We start from the raw sequence: 17083 nt of genomic DNA, 5'->3' as shown, positions 1-17083 counted from the left end.
ACTGATGATTGGTAGGAGGCCAATGGGGAGTAATTGGCATGGTTAGGTTGATCTGTTTTTTTTGTGACTAGGATATACCTGGGCAATCTTCCACATTGTCAGTTAAATGGCAGTGTTGTAGCTGTACTAGAACAGCTGAGCTAGGAGAGTGGCTAGTTCTGATGCACAGATCTTCAGCATTAGAACCAGGATGTTGTTCGGACCTATAGTCTTTGCTGTGTCTAGTGCACACAACCGCTTCTTAATGTCCCATGGAGTGAACCGAGTTGGCTGGACGTTGGCGCTTATGATGGTTCGGTCCTTGGGAGGAGGCTGAGTGGGATCACAGTCAGTTCTTTTGGTTGAAGACAGTTGTAATCACTTTAACCTTGTCTTTTGCACTCCCATTCCGGTTTCCACATTGGTTGAGGGTTTGAATATGCATGGGCATCCTGTTCGATGCCTGATTGCCCACTGCCAGTCTCAACTAGATGTAATTCAACCAAAGAGCTTTACTTTGATCTATTGGGCTTTGGGACCATTTAGTTCTGGCTATAGCATGCTGTTTTTGGTGTTTAGCAGGCAGATAGCTCCTGGCCAAAGACCACCCTAAGTGGAGGAAGTGCATCCGGGAGGGCGCTGAGCACCTCGAGTCTCATCGCCGAGAGCATGCAGAAACCAAGCGTAGGCAGCGGAAGGAGCGTGCGGCAAACCAGTCCCATCCACCCTTTCCTTCAACGACTGTGTCCCACCTGTGACAGACTGTAACTTCCATATCGGACTGTTCAGTCACCTAAGAACTCACTTTTAAAGTGGAAGCAAGTCTTCCTCGATTTTGAGGGACTGCCTATGATGGGATGAGCTTTGTACAAGATTGGTAGGTCATTCTAAGTATACCTGGCACTAGTCCTGGCATGCCCTTCTACACTAAACCAGGATTGATCTCCTGTCTTGGTGATAAGCAGAAGCAGGGATGTGCCAGGCCATTACACTACAAATGGTGGTGGTAAACAGTTCTGCTGCTGACTGTCCACAACTGGATGGTCAGTTTTGGGCAGCAAGATCTGAACTTAGTCTGTTTCACAAAGTACAGTGGCTACACTGGACTATGTCCTCACGATTCACATGTTATCACTCAAATTTATTCCTTCAGCACCTTATGCAGGCCGACAAGCACGTCCTTCAAGACTTGGCCAGCAGTGGTACTAATGAACCACTCTTAGTGAATATTGAAGTCCCCCGCTTAGTGTATATTCTGCACCCGTGTTTCCCTCAGTATGGAAGAATACTTTTTATTTGGGCATAAGGAGCAGGCCGTTCAGCCTCTCGTGCCTGCTCTCCCATTCAATCAGATCATGGACGATCTGTACCTCAGCTCCATATCCCTGGATATCCTTACCCAACAACAATCTATCAATCTTTAAAGCTACAATTGTCCCAATAGCCTCAGCCCTTTGGGTGGAAAATGTACTTCTTGGTTTCCCTCCTAAATGGCCTCACTCCAATTTTTTTCCCTTATAAAAGGTCAACATCAAATAAAGCTTTTGTTGTGGCACTCCACTGGTGCTGTAGGTATTTGCAGCAGTATTATAGGGGAAAGACAATTGTCACTGCAATTAGGTTTAATTTATGTTAACTAGCTATAATTACATACTTTAATTTTCATAACTAAAAACTATAGGAAGCCCATATTGCATATGGAAATTACATTGCCACATGCAAAGCTCCTTCTCCGATACCCCAGCAATGCACCTCTACTCCTAACTTCAGGTGACATGGAATAGCACATAAAATCCCGCTTAGCGGAGGAAAAAAAGTGGTATCATCCAAGTTTCATCCATTCTTAGGGCTATGGGCATTGCCAGCAAGGGTGCCATTTATTAATTACATAAAGTCAGCTGTGATTTAGAAGTTTGGGTGTTGGGGGAAGTAGATATTCAATATTTTTCCTTGACTTTATTGGACCTAAAGCTGAGACTTTGTGTTCCATTTGTATTTGAGCATATTTATTGGACCTTAATGATTACTTTCACAGAATAGTTTATGAAATTGAGAAGTTGAAATTTGAGAAAAATCACTAAATGAACACTGGTGCATTGGGGAGCAGTAACGAGGAGAGTTCCACAGGGGGCAGCCCTACATCCACTGCTCTCCCTCATCTACATAAACAGCCTTGCTAATGGGATCATAAGTCAGGCAACTAAAAATCGAAGGACAATCCCAGGTTAATAAATCAAGACATAGCTTAATACAAAAGAGCCTGTGGAAACTGAACTCAACCCAATTAGTAGCAAATAGGCCTTAATATTCATTGGAGTGTGTATACCCACCATTAGATCTTGATCAAAATTAACCGATGATATAAAGCGATTGAGAAGTGTATGAGACAATGTTACATAGACAGGGGGTTATCTAAATTTTATGTAGTCAAAACATCAAGGTGCAAACTGATGGTCCCCTTGTGTTCAATTGTAGGAGTTAACTGAAAAGAGACACACAAGTGATCTACTACATTGCATAGAGTTGAGGGGAAGCCTAGGCGAGCTTATTCCTACTATGGCATCCAACTACACCAGTCATTATCTCTAAAGATCATAGGTTGCATTAATACAGTCCTGAAAAGTGTGTGGAAGGATAGCAATAGGGGATAAATGTAACCCTTGAGGAAAAAAAAATACTGGCCAAAATCTGATGCAGACAAATAGCCCCAATGCCAATTTGGTTAACCTCAGTTTTAAGATACCATTGGTCAAAGAAACCAAACATCAAGACAATGTCCATAACTGACAGAGGTCTGACACTTTCCATTTATTGGCAATTACATTAACAGTTAGCTCATTGACATATGAACCAGGATTGAAGCTTCTCCATGCTTTAATCACAAGCTATGTACATACAAATATCAGGATGGGGAGAGGGGAGGGGGGTCAAAAAAAATTGTCAGCATTTGAAATTTGTTTGAGACACATCACTTGGGAAGACTGGAAATCAATATAAGCACCTTTAAGTATATAGTTTGCTTATATTAAAGAAGATCAGCTTAGAACCTTTAAAATGGAGCAATGCATCAAGAGAAGGGTTTTTTTTTGAAAAAGACAAATACATCACAGACAGCTTGAACAACTTCCTTAACATGCAAACAGAAAAAAAAACATTTAGGACAATGTACAAACTGCCTGGTAGCAACTGTACATTTAGAGCAAGTTTGAGCAACTTCTGCAACTGTTGCTAGTTTGACAATACGACCTCGCACAGAATTACAAGTATTTAAAGGTTTCTCCACTCTTGGCAGATTATAGCACAAGGGAAAAAAAAAAGTTTGTTTTGCCCTGCTTACAGGTGCAATCAAACCATCCTCGTAACATTCTGGTAGGCCAGCCATTTCATGTTTCTATGTAGCGGATTTGTAAAAAGAGAAAAAAAAAAAGAGAAGTCTTACTTTGCCTCATCAGAACAGTGGTGATTCAAATTCAATTACCTTTTTAAATATTAAAAAAAAACTACTGATGGGATTCACTGCATTAGCAATTTTCTGCTATTAAAAAAGACAGTTTTAAAGAAAACCAGTAAGTATTTCTTTTACACCCAGTATGTGCAGTACAACTGTCCTCTCTTCCAAGTAGAAACAATTTGTTGCAAGGGTGTGTGTGTGTGTGTGTGTTTGGGGTGGGGGTGGGGGAGAAGAGAGAGAATTGGGTTTCTGAATTGAACAGAAAGAAAAAAAAAAACTTGCTTCTGTAGAGAGGTCCTGTAATCCAGTCTTCAGGTAGAACCATTCCAGTTTATTCTTTTAAAGGCCACTGTTAAGCATTTATCCATTTCAGTGCAATACAAAAAAAAACAGAAAAAGCCTTTTGGGCAACTAAAGCAAGTTTACTGCTACATATACACAGAAGATAAAGTCCATGCAGCTGTTTAGCCATTAAAGGGACTGTGGCTCCAGCTGTCAGTGCATTAGTTCATTTTCCCCCTTCCTCTTTTTTTAGCCAGACTTGAATAGAAGGATTGCAACCTGACCCAGGTAAAAATAGATGAAATGTTTTGTCTCATGCGTGACGTAACTGCCGAAGTTTCTGCCAACAATGCAGTGCCAAGTTGGATTATATTTCTTGTCAAACTCCTGCAAGGGGAGAAAAAAAAAATCAAAATCACATTTACCATTACACACAATCTCTTCCACCAACCACCCCCCCCCCCCACCCCAAACTACATGCACCAATATAGCTCAACCCAGAATAATTTTAAAAAAGGTACAAGTGATATAATGGCTGCAGCTAAAGCTCACAGTTCAGTGGGTAAAGACAGGATCCAGTGTAGTACAAAGGCATGCAGACCAGAAGGTCCCAGAATTGACTACTCATTAAGTTGGTCGAGTGTCAGTAGGGGGACAGACTACAATTGTCCACAGTATCTCTGGAATTGGGGGGGTGGGGGGTTGAGGGTAAAATAACCCAATACCTAGGCTGACATGAAGAATGGACCTATTGGGCAAGTTTCCAGTGGGCTGCTAGTCCTCACAGAACCAAACTAGCAAGAGCCAGTGGCTTCAAAAAGGAGTGGGAGAATAGGGCAGAGAAGTGTTGCAACAGACCACCAAGATTATCTCTTTCCCTTCCACCCACTGAGAACTCAAACTCCAGGCTTTGGGCATTTTAAGACCCCATCCACCCAAGCATATACATAATTCAAGGTGATTTTGTAGCCATAAACCAAGACCATGCAAATGTGCCCTACATTCCTTGGAGGACAGCAGCACTCTGGTTACAACAGCATTACTGTGGTGGCAATATTTCTAGTTGTGAATCATTTCACTTGGGACCTTGAAACCATTTTTTTTTTAAAAAAGTGTTGTTTGGTCCTAGATAGGGCGGACAAGGGCTTCAATAGCTGCACAATGTTTACCAAGTATCTGCAAAAGCCCAGACATGCCAGTCATGGTTCTTGTAAGTTAACAGAAACGAGTCTGGTCTTTTATAGCTTGGGGTACCAAAAAGTCAGTTTCCTTTAAAGTCTTCAAGGACCCACATGTTGCATGGATACAAAAAAAAACACGGAACGCAAAGTAGGTGCAATGAGAACACCAGGTGTTGCATTGTAATAGAATATGGGACAATATTGCATTTAAAAAAATGGGTAGTGGTGTATAGTTCTACAGCTTTAGCAACCAACATACCGATTACCTAGCCATCAGAAACGGTCTGTTAAAATAGACTACGGGTGAACTGCAATGTACCTTTTTGATAAAGGCAGCGATGTCCTTTTCAATGTTGTATTTCTCCATCGCTTGAGTTGCACAGTCTACCGCATCTTGCTGCATATCTTCAGACATGTCAGCATTTTTGATTACAGCCTTCCTGTCGGACATGGTGCCTGTCACGGGGGGGTGGGGGGAAAGAAAAAAGAAAAAAAGCGAAGACACCGTGACTAAAACACAGTGCTTCCACATCAAGGATAGAACATACACGGTACAGAACTGTGGATGCTGTACTAGTCTTCAAAACACAAAAAAAAGTGATAAGACTGGATTCGTTGTTGAACTTCCAACATTAATCCTCGATGACGACCAGACGCAGAGACCCCTTTCCAAAACTTCCTGCTCCTGGTTACTAAAACAAAAAAGAAGGAGAGAAGCGCCAAGCACTCTGCACAGATGCAACTCATCCGTCCAGATGAGCAGCAATATACAGCGCCCCCTCCCCATCACTCACGCAAGACGCGAGAACCTCCATTTGCAATTTAAAAAAAAAAGGCTGACAATGGCTTGCAAAGAAAACATTGCAGTTCCGGGACCTCTAGAAAGCCAACGCCAAATTTTATTGCACGAGTCACAAATAGCAGGAGAGCGCCTCAATGCAGATTTTACTGACATGGGGGAAAAGAGACGAAAATGCACACACACACACACACACACACACAGAGTGGGTACATCACTTAGGGTAGGACAGGCCAGGAGAGAGGGACATTTTTTTTTTAAAAAAAGGTACTGCATTGCATTCCAGGATTGCTTGTGGCAATCCCTTGCTCCTCTAGAAGGGTCATGGTTATCTAAAAAGGTGCACGCGTTCGATCAAACGGCGACAGAATTCTGTGGAGATTGGTCTATTGGATTTGAAGGTGGAGCCCTCATTTCTGCAGAGGACCAAAACCATCCCCCTTTAACCCGCTTTCCTATTTTCCAGAATAAAATAATCTACAAATCAGGATTTAAATCTTAAATCGGTCTGATCATGCACTTGAAATGCTAATGCACGAGATGCTAATTAATCTAATTCCAAATTTATACTATTTCTCACCTTTCTTTCCCCCCCCCCCCAATTAAAAAAAAACCCTCAAGTACTGCAGGTTCACGCAGTGCAAGAAACAGGCTTCATAATTAAAACATAACGGGTTTCCAACACGTCCCAACAAAAAGGATTATGACATTTCTGTTATTTTCCCCCTCCCGATTCGAAAAAAAACTGCAGTCAATACGTGCATTAACAATGACACCTTGGAAACGCAGCCTCTTTACAACACAAAACACAGCTTAGGTCATTTTAAGGTAAATCGTGATGTTACTGAATAGAATGTCTTTTAAACACCAGGAAATTATGAAACACACATACACACTATATATTATATATATATATATATATATTATATGCCTTGCGGGAGATGATCTACCTTCCCGGTACTAATCTGCCAATCTCTCCAGCGAAGCTCTTGTATTTTTTTTCCTCTCTCTTTTTCCCCCGTAGCCGCTTTCCACCGATGCAATCTGCTGTTGGGTGACACCCCTCCCTGCCTTCTTGAAATACCGCCCCGTCCCTCCGCAATGGCTGAGCCGCCTGCCGCCTCCATTGGCTGAGAGCAGGCTGGCCCTTGCGATCCGTGCAATTTCCCCTTGCCGAAGTGCTCCCACATCTTATTTCATCCCACAATGCAATGAGATCCAGGGGAAACTGCACATGAAATTGAATCGCCAATGTTGTAACACACCAGGAAAAAAAAATCACAGAAAGTAAAATGCTTTGGGGCAAAGTGATTTTTGTTTGGTTTCAAAAATTCTGATTTTTTTTTGTAATATATCCAAATGTTTCTTTCTCACATTACAAAAGTACTTCATTGGCTGTTAAAGCACTTTGGGACGTCCGGTGGTCAGGAAAGGCGCTATATAAATGCAAGTCTTTCTTTCCTTGAGTTGTTGTGCTTAGTCTACTGGTAACCAATTAAATAAATTGGTTCAGCGAGAGGTCGGCAACACTTGGGGCTGGAGTATATCATCACCCCCGTCTCCTGCCCGCATAGAATGTTTAATTTAATTTGTGACGTTTCCTTTTAATAATTTGTCTTTGTTCCGTTACAGTCTTTATTTGTTGTGCCCCTTTAATAAAAGGGGGCACATGCTGGACTTTAAACAGGCAATTGCCAGCAGCAATAGGAGCCTGCAACACTTGGTGACATCAGCTGAGGTTGGACGTGTGGCAGCACCGCTCGTGTCGCTTTAAGAGCTCTGCAGCGAGGGAACTAACTGTGTGATCGTTTTGTTAATGCCAGTTGTTGGATGGGTTCTACAACGAGCGGCGCCGTGTGAAACGAACAGCTGAATCCTTGCAAGTGAGGTAATGAAATTCCACTCGCCAGTATTTCCCCTTTCATTTGATTTCCCGAAATCAATTTCTGTTTAGTGTGGGGGTGGGGGTGGTGGTGGAAATAGATTCACAATTCCACAAATGTCCCCCAACCCATTATTTTAAATCTAAAATGAAAACAGAACATGCTGGAAATACGCAGCAGTATCTGTGGAGAGAGAAACAGAGTTAACCTTTCAGGTCGATGACCCTTCCTTAGAACTGGAGAAAGTTAGAGATGTAACAGATTTTTACATTAGTGCAAAGGCAAGGAGGGGAGGGGAGGAAAGAACATAAGAAATAGGAGCAGGAGTATGCCATTCGGGGTACCATTCAATATGATCACGGCTGTTCTTCTACCCCCACTCCACTTTCCTGCACTATCCCCATATCCCTTGATTCCCTTAATATCCAAAAATCTATCGATCTCTGTCTTGAATATACTCAACACCTGAGCCTCCGCAGCCCTCTGGGGTAGAGAATTCCAAAGATTCACAACTCTCCGTGAAGAATTTCTCCTCATCTCTGTCCTAAATTGCCAACTCCTTATTCTGAGATGGTGACCCCTGGTTCTAGACTCTCCAGCCAGGGGAAACATCCTCCCTGCATCTACCCTGTCAAGCCCTGTTTTAAAAAAAAATGTATATGTTTCAATGAGTTCACCTCTCCATTCTTCTGAACTTCAGAGAATATAGGCCTAGTCTACTCAATCTCTCCTCATAGGACAATCTTCCCATCCCAGGAATCAGTCTGGTGAACCTTCATTGTACTCCCTCTATGGCAAGTATATCCTTCCTTGGGTAAGGAGACCAAAACTGTACACAATACTCCAGGTGTGGTCTCACCAGGGCCTGATATAATTGCAGTAAGACATCTTTACTCTTATACTCAAATCCTCTTGTAATTTGCTTTCTTAATTGCTTGCTGTACCTGCATGTTAACTTTGTGATTTGTGTACAAGGACACCCAGGTCACTCTGAACATCAACATTTCCCAATCTCTCGCCATTTAAAAAAAAAATACTCCAGCTTTTCTATTTTTCCTACCAAAGTGGATAACTTCACAGTTCTCCACATTGTATTCCATTTGCCATGTTCTTGCCCACTCAGCCTGTCTATATCCCCTTGAAGCCTCTTTGCATCTCCTCATAACTTACATTCCCACCTAGCTTTGTATCATCAGCAAACTTGGATATATTACATTTGATCCCCCTCATCCAAATTGTTGATATATACTGTGAATGGCTGAGCCCCAAGCACCGATTCTTGCAATACCCCACTAGTTACAACCTGCCAACCTGAATGTCCCATTTATTCCTACTCTCTGTTTTCTGTCCGTTAACCAATCCTCAATCCGTGCTAATATATTACCTCCAATTCCATGAGCCCTAATTTTGTTTAATTACCTCTTGTGTGGCACCTTTATCAAATGCCTTCTGAAAATCCAAATGCACCACATCCACTGGTTTCCCCCATACCTATTCTGCTAGTTATAACCTCAAAAACTCTAACGGATTTGTCAAACATGATTTCCCTTTCATAAATCTGTGGTGACTCTGCCCAATCCTATTATTCTTTTCTAAGTGCCCTGTTACCACATCCTTAATAATAGATTTGTGCATTTTCCCTACTGCTGATGTCAGGCTAATTGGTCTGTAGTTCCCTGTTTTCTCTCCCTCCTTTTCTTAAATAGCAGGGTTACATTAGCTACCTTCCAATTTGTGGAAACCATTCTAGAATTTATGGAATTTTGGAAGATGACAACCAATGCATCCACTATTTCTATAGCCACCTCTTTCAAAACCCTAGGATGTGGGCCATCAGGTCCAGGGGATTTATTGGCTTTCAGTCCCATTAATTTCTCCAGTACCATTTTCTTACTAATAATTTCTTTCAGTTCCTCATTCTTGCTAGACCCTTGCTTCTCCATTATTTCCAGCAAGTTTTTTGTCTTCCGTGAAGACACATACAAAGTATTTGTTTAATTTCTTTGCCATTTCTTCTTCTTCTTCCCCATTATAATTTTTTTCTGTCTGTCTGTTAGGGACCCATATTTACTTTCACGAATCTTTTCCTTTTTACATACCTATAGAAGCTTTTACAGTCTGGTTTTTATGTCTCTTGCTAGTTTACTCATTCTATTTTCCCTTTCTCAATTTCTTGGTCCCTCTTTGCTGAATTCTAAAATCCTCCCAATCTGCAGGCTTATTACTCTTTTGGCAGCATTATAAGCCTCTTCCTTTGAACTAATACTATTTTTAACTTCTCTCGTTGGCCATGGTTGGACCATTTTTCTGGGGGTGGGGAGGGGGTTGTGCCTTAAAGGAATGTATATTTGTTGTACATTATGTATTAATTCTCTTAAATGCTATCTATTACTTGTCTAGTGTCATACCTTTTTTAATGTAGTTTCCCAATCTACCTCAGCCAACTTGCCCCTCATACCTACATAGTTTGCTTTGTTTAGATTTAAGACCCTGGTTTCACATTTAACTAAATCACTTTCAAACTCCATATAAAATTCTATCATATTATGGTCACTCTTTCCCCCAAAGATCCCTTTTACTACAAGCTTATTAATTAATGTTCCCATTGCACAATACTAGATCTAAAATAGCCTGTTCCCTAGTTGGTTCCTCAACACACCGATCTAGAAAACCATCTTGTATACATTCCATGAATTTGTCCTCTACACTATTACTGCAAATTTGGTTTGCCCAGTTTATATGTAGATTAAAGTCCCCCATGATTACTATACCCCCCCCCCCCCTTATTAATGTGTTTCTAATTTCCTGATTTATTCTCTGCCCTGCATTACAACTATTTGGAGGCTGATAAACAACTCCCACCAATGTTTTCTGCCCCTTGCTGTTTCGTAGCTCCCCACCACCCCCCCCACCCCCAAACTGATTCTAGTACTTGATTTTCAGAGATAAGATCCTTTCACTCTAATGTCTTTATCCCATCTTTATTATCAGGGGTTCCCTTCCTCCTTTTCCATTTTGCCTATCTTTTCTAAAAGTTAAGTATCCTGGAATATTTAGTTCCCAACCTTGGCCACTTTGCAACCACGTCTCTGTAATGGCTATTAGATCAAACCTATTGATTTCTATCTGTGCTATTAATTAATCTATTTTGTTGTGAATGCTTTGCGCATTCAGATATAGTGCCTTTTTAGATTTGACATTTCTTTTCTTCCCTGATGTCACCTTAGTCACTGATGCCTTTATTACTGTTGTTACTTTCTCTCTCCCTTCCTGACCAACTCTGCTTATTTTTACCCAAAACTTTACTCTTCTCTAGAACCTTGACATTTCTCTTGCTGTTTTTAAATTTACTCTTTTCTGAAACCTCCTACCCCTCCATTAGTTTAAAGCCAGGTCTACTGCCCTAGTTATTCATTTCGCCAGGACACTGGTTCCAGCTCGGTGTAAGTGGAGCCCGTTCCAATGGAACAGCTCCCTCTTTCCCCACTCCAAGTTCTTCTCGAGGACATATCCTTAACCCTGGCACCGGGGAGGCAACACAACCGTCGGAACGCCCAGTCACAGTTGCAGAGAACAGAATCTATCCCCCTGACTACACTGTCACCTACCACTACCACATTCCTTTTTACTCCCCCACTTGAATGGCCTCCTGTACCATGGTGCCGTGGTCAGTTTGCACAACTTCCCTGTATTCCTTTTCCTTATCCATAATGGAAGCAAGTACTTCATACCTGTTAGACAAGGTCCAGTGCTGAGGCTCCTCCATCACTACATCCTGGATCCCCATACCTACCTCACCCACAGTCACACCCTCCTGTCCTTGACCATTTAAGACCGAGATAGACAGTTTCTTAACCGATAAGGGATTAAGGGGTTATGGGGAGTGGGCATGGGCTGAGTCCATGATCGGATCAGCCATGATTGTATTAAATGGCGGAGCAGGCTCAAGGGGCCGTATGACCGACTCCTGCTCCTATTTCTTATGTTCTTCTGTTCATTGACAAACTCTAAAGACTACTTGACCTAAGGGGTATGACTGCCTCCTGGAACAAGTGTCCAGGTAACTCTTCCCCTCCCTGATGCCCCGCAATGTCTGCACCTCGTACTCCAGCTCAACAGTTCTGAGCCAAATTCCTCGAGCTGCAGACATTTACTGCAGATGTGGTTGCTTGGAATCACGATACTCTCCACAAACTCCCACATGCTGCTGTTACGGCACACCACCTGCCCTGCCATATTTATCTAACCCTCCTATTTATTTAATTTAATTAATTAATTTGATCAATTATTTTAGTTTCATTACTTCATTGGGTTATCTAGTTTAACAATAATAAAGTTATAGCAATTTACAGTTTCTTAGGTTAGAGACTTAAAAAAAAAAAAAGTACTCACCAACCAATTACCTACCTGCCGTCCTGTGACATCACTCATTGCATTTGCTGCTCTTTTGGAATATCTGCTCCTCTTAGCCGATTCTCCCGCTCTCTGTATCCGAAGGGAGGTCTGTGGTAAGATGGAAGACGAGAGTGATTAAAAGACAAAAGGGATGATGGTTCACGGTGAAAGGACACGGTAATGGGTCAAGTAAAGAAACAAAAGGTGAGTCTGGATGAGGTGTGAATGGGGAATATCAGAATCCTCAACAGCTATGTGGGGGGAAAAAAAAATAGGCGTAGTTCATCAATTGTTTCCCTCTCTAAGACATTGGGGTACGATTTGGCTCCATGCACACTAACCATCTTCTGTTACCTCACTCAAATGGTCATTATTTATGTGAGAAAGAAAGACTTGCCTTTCACTACTTCAGGATGTCCCAAAGCACTTCACAGCTAATTATGTACTTTTGAAGTGTAATCACTGTTGTAATGTTAGTTGAGGGATAAAGGTTGACCAGGACTTTGGGGAGAACTCCCCTGGTCTCTAAAGTCTAGACAGTGAATCTTGACAGGCTATTAAGTACTCTCAGCATACAAATAGGACATTCGGCCCAGTAGATCCATGCTGATGTTTATGCTCCACATGAGCCTCCTCCCACCCTTCCTCATCTCCCCCTATCAGCATATCCTTCTATTCCTTTCTCCCTCGTGTGTTTTAAAGGCTTCCCCTTAAATGCATCTTTGCTATTTGCCTCAACTACTCCCTGTGGTAGTGAGTTCCATATTCTAACCACTCTCTGGGTAAAGAAATTTCTCCTGAATTCCCTATTGGATTTATTAGTGACTATCTTTTATTTATGTACCCTCATTCTGGTCTTGCCCACGTGGAAACATCTGCTCTACGTCTAATCCATCAAACCCTTTCATAATCTTGCACACCTCTATCAGGTCACCTCTCAGTCTTGTCTTTTCTAGAGAAAAGATCCCCAGCTTGTTCAATCTTTCCTGATGGGTATACCCACTCAATTCTGGTATCATTCTAGTCAATCTTTATTGCACACTCTCCAGTGTCTATCCTTTTTTTTATAATCTGGAGACTGGAACTATTCACAATACTCCATGTGGTCCAACCAAGGTTCTGTACAAGCTTGAAATAACTTCTCTGCTTTTCAATTTTATCCCACTAGAAATGAACCCCTGTTCTTTGTGTCAGCTGTGGCTCAGTGGGTAGCACCCTTGCCTCCTGAGTCAGAAGGTTGTGGGTTCAAGTCCCACTCCAGGGACTTGAGCATATAAATCTAGGCTGACACTCCAGTACAGCGCTGAGGGAGCGCTGCACTGTCGGGTGCCATCTTTCGGATGAGACGTTAAACCGAGGCCCTGTCTGCTCTCTCAGGTGGACGTAAAAGATCCCATGGCTCTATTTTGAAGAGGAGCAGGGGAGTTATCCCCAGTGTCCGGGCCAATATTTATCCCTCAATCAATATAACAAAACAGATTATCTGGTCATTATCACATTGCTGTTTGTGGGATTTGCTGTGCACAAATTGGCTGTCGTGTTCCCCACATTACAACAGTGACAACACTCAAAGTACTTCAAAGCCCTTTGAGACATCCAGTGGTCATGAAAGGTGCTATATAAATGTAAGTCTTGTTTGCTTTTCTTAAGGCTGTATTAACCTGCATCATTACTTTTAATTTGTATATCTGTACCCCTAGATCCCTCTGTTCCTTTATCCCATTTAGAGACTTATTTTCCAAGGAGTATGTAGCCCTCCTTATTCTTTTTACCAAAATGTACCACCTCCCACTTATCCATATTGAAGTTAATTTGCCATTTACATGGCCATTCTGCAAATATATTAATGCCCTCAGTTCTCAGCTGTATTAATGACACCCCAATTTGGTATCATCTGCAAATTTTGAAATTGTACTTCTGATTCCAAATTGTTTGTAAATGGTGAACAATGGTGGTCCCAGACAGCACTGATCCTGGTGTAACCACACTTCCCACCTTTTGTCAGTCTGAGTAACCACTTTCCCATTTATTTTGTAGCCAGCTTGCTATCCATTGTGCTACTTCACCATCACTGGGTCCAAATCCTGGAGCTCCCTCCCTAATAGCACTGTCGGAGCACCTTCCCCTCACAGACTGCAGCGGCTCAAGGGTAGTTAACGATGGGTAATAAATGCTGACCTTGTCAGCGATGCCTGCATCCCATGAATGACTCCATGTTCTACTCATTTGCCCATGTGAAGCTACAGTCACGCCTGATCGTAACCCCTGATGTCTATACATGTATACTTACCACAACGACCATCAGACAATGGCTGATTTTCCACTCTAACCCAGGAATGCTGTGGCCTACTGTACCAACCCTACCATCATCCTACTGAGACCAGCTAACTCCAGGGAGCGAACCTGTGACCTCTTGATCTGTGTCGTCTGCTGCTCACTGGATAAAGTTATTGAACTGATATTAAGAGAAAAAAAATTCTACAACAGTTTCTTGCAAGCAATTGTAATCGATGACTGAAATGCAAATATTTGATGTTGGTACTTTTGCCGTAAGGTAATGGATTTGAATTAGTAACAATGACATAATCTGAATTTAGTGTAAAGCTTAATGTGGGCAAAAAAAATAAAATAACACTGAATAGAGTCAGTGCAATGGACATTGATTGAAAATGTCTCTGGATCTTCAATGCAGTTTTAAAGAAATGTTGCATTGTCAGAGGTGCTGTCTTTCAGTTGAGATGTAAAACCAAGGCCCCATTTGCCTGTTTAGGTGAATTTTTAAAATCCCATAGTGTTAATCAATGATGGGGAGTTTTCCCAGTGTCCTCAGCTACAGTTCATCATCATCATAGGCGGTCCCTCGAACAAGGATGACTTGCTTCCATACTCGCCGCTCCCCCGCCACAAACACACTCGCTGGCCCTCCGCTACGATCACCCACCAAATCTCAGCCACGATCCCTCATCGCTCCTCCGCCCTGATCACTCATCACAGGTCCGCCACAACCTTCCCGCTCCTCTGTTTTTCCAGGGCCCAGCCGATGCTTCTGCTCACGCTCCAAACAGCGACCTGGGCCCTGATGACATCACCCAGTCACCCACCTCGAAGCCGTCGCACGTTTGGAGCGGCTCACGCTGGAAGCTGCAGTGGCTTGCTCCAGCTCTTACACACCCGACCTGTGATGGTTTGGTGCTACATTTATCCCTCAACCAACACCATCACAAACCGATTCGTTTATCATTTATCTCATTTGCTGTTTGTTGGGGCCTTGCTGGGTGCAAAATTGGCCGCTGCGTTTGTCTGTATAACAACAGTGACGACACATTAAAAAGTAATTTCATGGGTGTGGAACATTTTGAGATATCTTGAAGGCACGTTGAGAATGTAAAAGGTGCTATATAAATACAAGACTTTGTTGGACTTTTAGTTTTTATTCATTCGGACTGTAGTCATACTTCAGCTGCCTATCTGAGGCCATTAACTGGAGAGAGCGGTGTACAGCTGGCAGACCCAATTTAGGACACTGACTGCATCTTACACTGGACTTAGCAACAAAGAAGCTCTGCACGCACATACTTGAATGCATGCACACAGCACCACTCCGAGTGGTTACTTCCTAATATGAGAGTGTGTTCAGGCAGCACTGGTCAGGAACACACTGACCCACACTGCTTGATCTTCTATCCATTAACTTAAAAGGATGGAACATGAGGCACTACAGGCTCCCACTTTCCCGACCTGTGCTCCTGGTGTGTGCTGTCGTTCACCATTAGGTTTGAACTGCAATGCGTTTTGAAGCTCCATGTTACAGATGGAGCTACATCGCTTGCTTTAGTATGCTCAGAAGTCAGATTATTCACCTGACTCCAGAGTTATACTACCACTTTCCTCTACAGTGTCTGCTGTGGTCAGTTGGTAGCACCCTCGCCTCTGAGTCAGAAGGTTGTGGGTTCAAGTCCCACTCCAGGGACTTGAGCACAAAAATCCAGGCTGACACTCCAGTGTAGTGCTGTCGGAGGTGCCGTCTTTTGGATGAGATGTCAAACCAAGGCCAAGGCAGTGTCGGTCTGCTCTCTCGGGTGGATGCAAAAAAATCCCACGGCACTATTTCGAAGAAGAGCAGGAGAGTTGTCCTTGGTGCCCTAGTGCATATTTATCCCTCAACCAACATCACTAATGCAGATTATCTGGTCATTATCACATTGTGGGAGCTTGCTGTGCACAAATTGGCTGCTGTTTTTCCTTCATTAGAAGTGATGACATTTCAAAATGACTAAATTGACTATAAAACTCTTTGTGATGTCGTGAAAGGCGCTATATAAATGCAAGTCTTTTTATTTTCATGTGCTCTTGAAAGGAATAAAATAACAGTTAATATCTCGAATCTAATAGATATAAACTGATAATACAACCGGTCCTTTCATGTCATCCGATATAGAAACATAGAAAATAGGGATAACAAAGTCCGTTTAAACTATATGGGGAGAAGATTTCCTTGATGTTTTTATATGAATCAACAAATACATGTAATAAATAGATTAACAGATATCTGCCAGTGCATAACAAAGAAGTAACTCAAGCTGATGACATTATAGATCACCAAAGCAAAGTTTGCGCAGTTTATGGAGGTCAGTAGAACCCTGACGTTGAATTATTGTCCTCATCACTACTTGGAGCATAAAAATGATCAAATGATTAGTTTCAGCTTTCTGTATATCATTAAGCAGTGGCTGCCATAAGGGCAGAAGTCATGGATGGAAAATGATTTTAAATGAGGGCTTGAAAATATATGTCCACACGAGGCAAACAAAGCATTCCAATATATTTCTTGGTTATCCAGTGTGTGTGAATCAAGAAATTGCAAGTGGATTAGACACTGGCCTATCATGTGCCGGTTCAAAATCCATCCCATCCAGGTGACTCTGTCCTTTGTGCACTGGCTGCAAAGGTCCTATGTGAAAATGAGCTTGGAAAATCCCAATGCACTTCCTAGTAGATGCAGGCATGGCACCAACTGCCCCAAATTTGCCCTTCTATTAAGCTATGGGCTGGCTGTCTGATGTGAAGGAGGGAATCTTGTCAGACAGGTGAGTAGGAGCCGTTGTTCTGAGAC

At 42.3% G+C, this 17083-nt stretch overlaps 1 protein-coding gene and 1 long non-coding RNA gene across 4 annotated transcripts; one reads left to right on the top strand and one right to left on the bottom strand.

Moving 5' to 3' along the window:
• Nucleotides 1-2755: 2755 nt before the first annotated feature.
• On the bottom strand, nt 2756-6730 carry LOC139226361 (dynein light chain 2, cytoplasmic). The gene is made up of 3 exons (XM_070857059.1): nt 6643-6730; nt 5213-5349; nt 2756-4099 (listed from the first exon to the last, which is right to left on the bottom strand). The coding sequence occupies exons 2-3, from the start codon at nt 5342-5344 to the stop codon at nt 3962-3964; spliced, it is 270 nt and encodes an 89-aa protein (XP_070713160.1). The 5' UTR covers nt 5345-5349; nt 6643-6730; the 3' UTR covers nt 2756-3961.
• A 187-nt stretch (nt 6731-6917) lies between these two features.
• Nucleotides 6918-16247, top strand: LOC139226362 (uncharacterized). 3 transcript variants are annotated; one of them, XR_011587246.1, is made up of 4 exons: nt 6918-7138; nt 7325-7580; nt 12045-12174; nt 14305-16247. It is a non-coding gene; the product is annotated as an uncharacterized lncRNA (long non-coding RNA). The 3 variants fall into 3 exon arrangements; XR_011587248.1 differs by having other exon boundaries at nt 14211-16247; XR_011587247.1 differs by having other exon boundaries at nt 14008-16247.
• The last annotated feature ends 836 nt before the right edge of the window (nt 16248-17083 follow it).

The sequence above is a fragment of the Pristiophorus japonicus genome, chromosome 16 (genome assembly GCF_044704955.1).
Source record: "Pristiophorus japonicus isolate sPriJap1 chromosome 16, sPriJap1.hap1, whole genome shotgun sequence".
In the NCBI taxonomy this organism is placed as follows: Eukaryota; Metazoa; Chordata; class Chondrichthyes; family Pristiophoridae; genus Pristiophorus; species Pristiophorus japonicus.
This window is presented reverse-complemented; position numbering and strand designations above follow the sequence as displayed.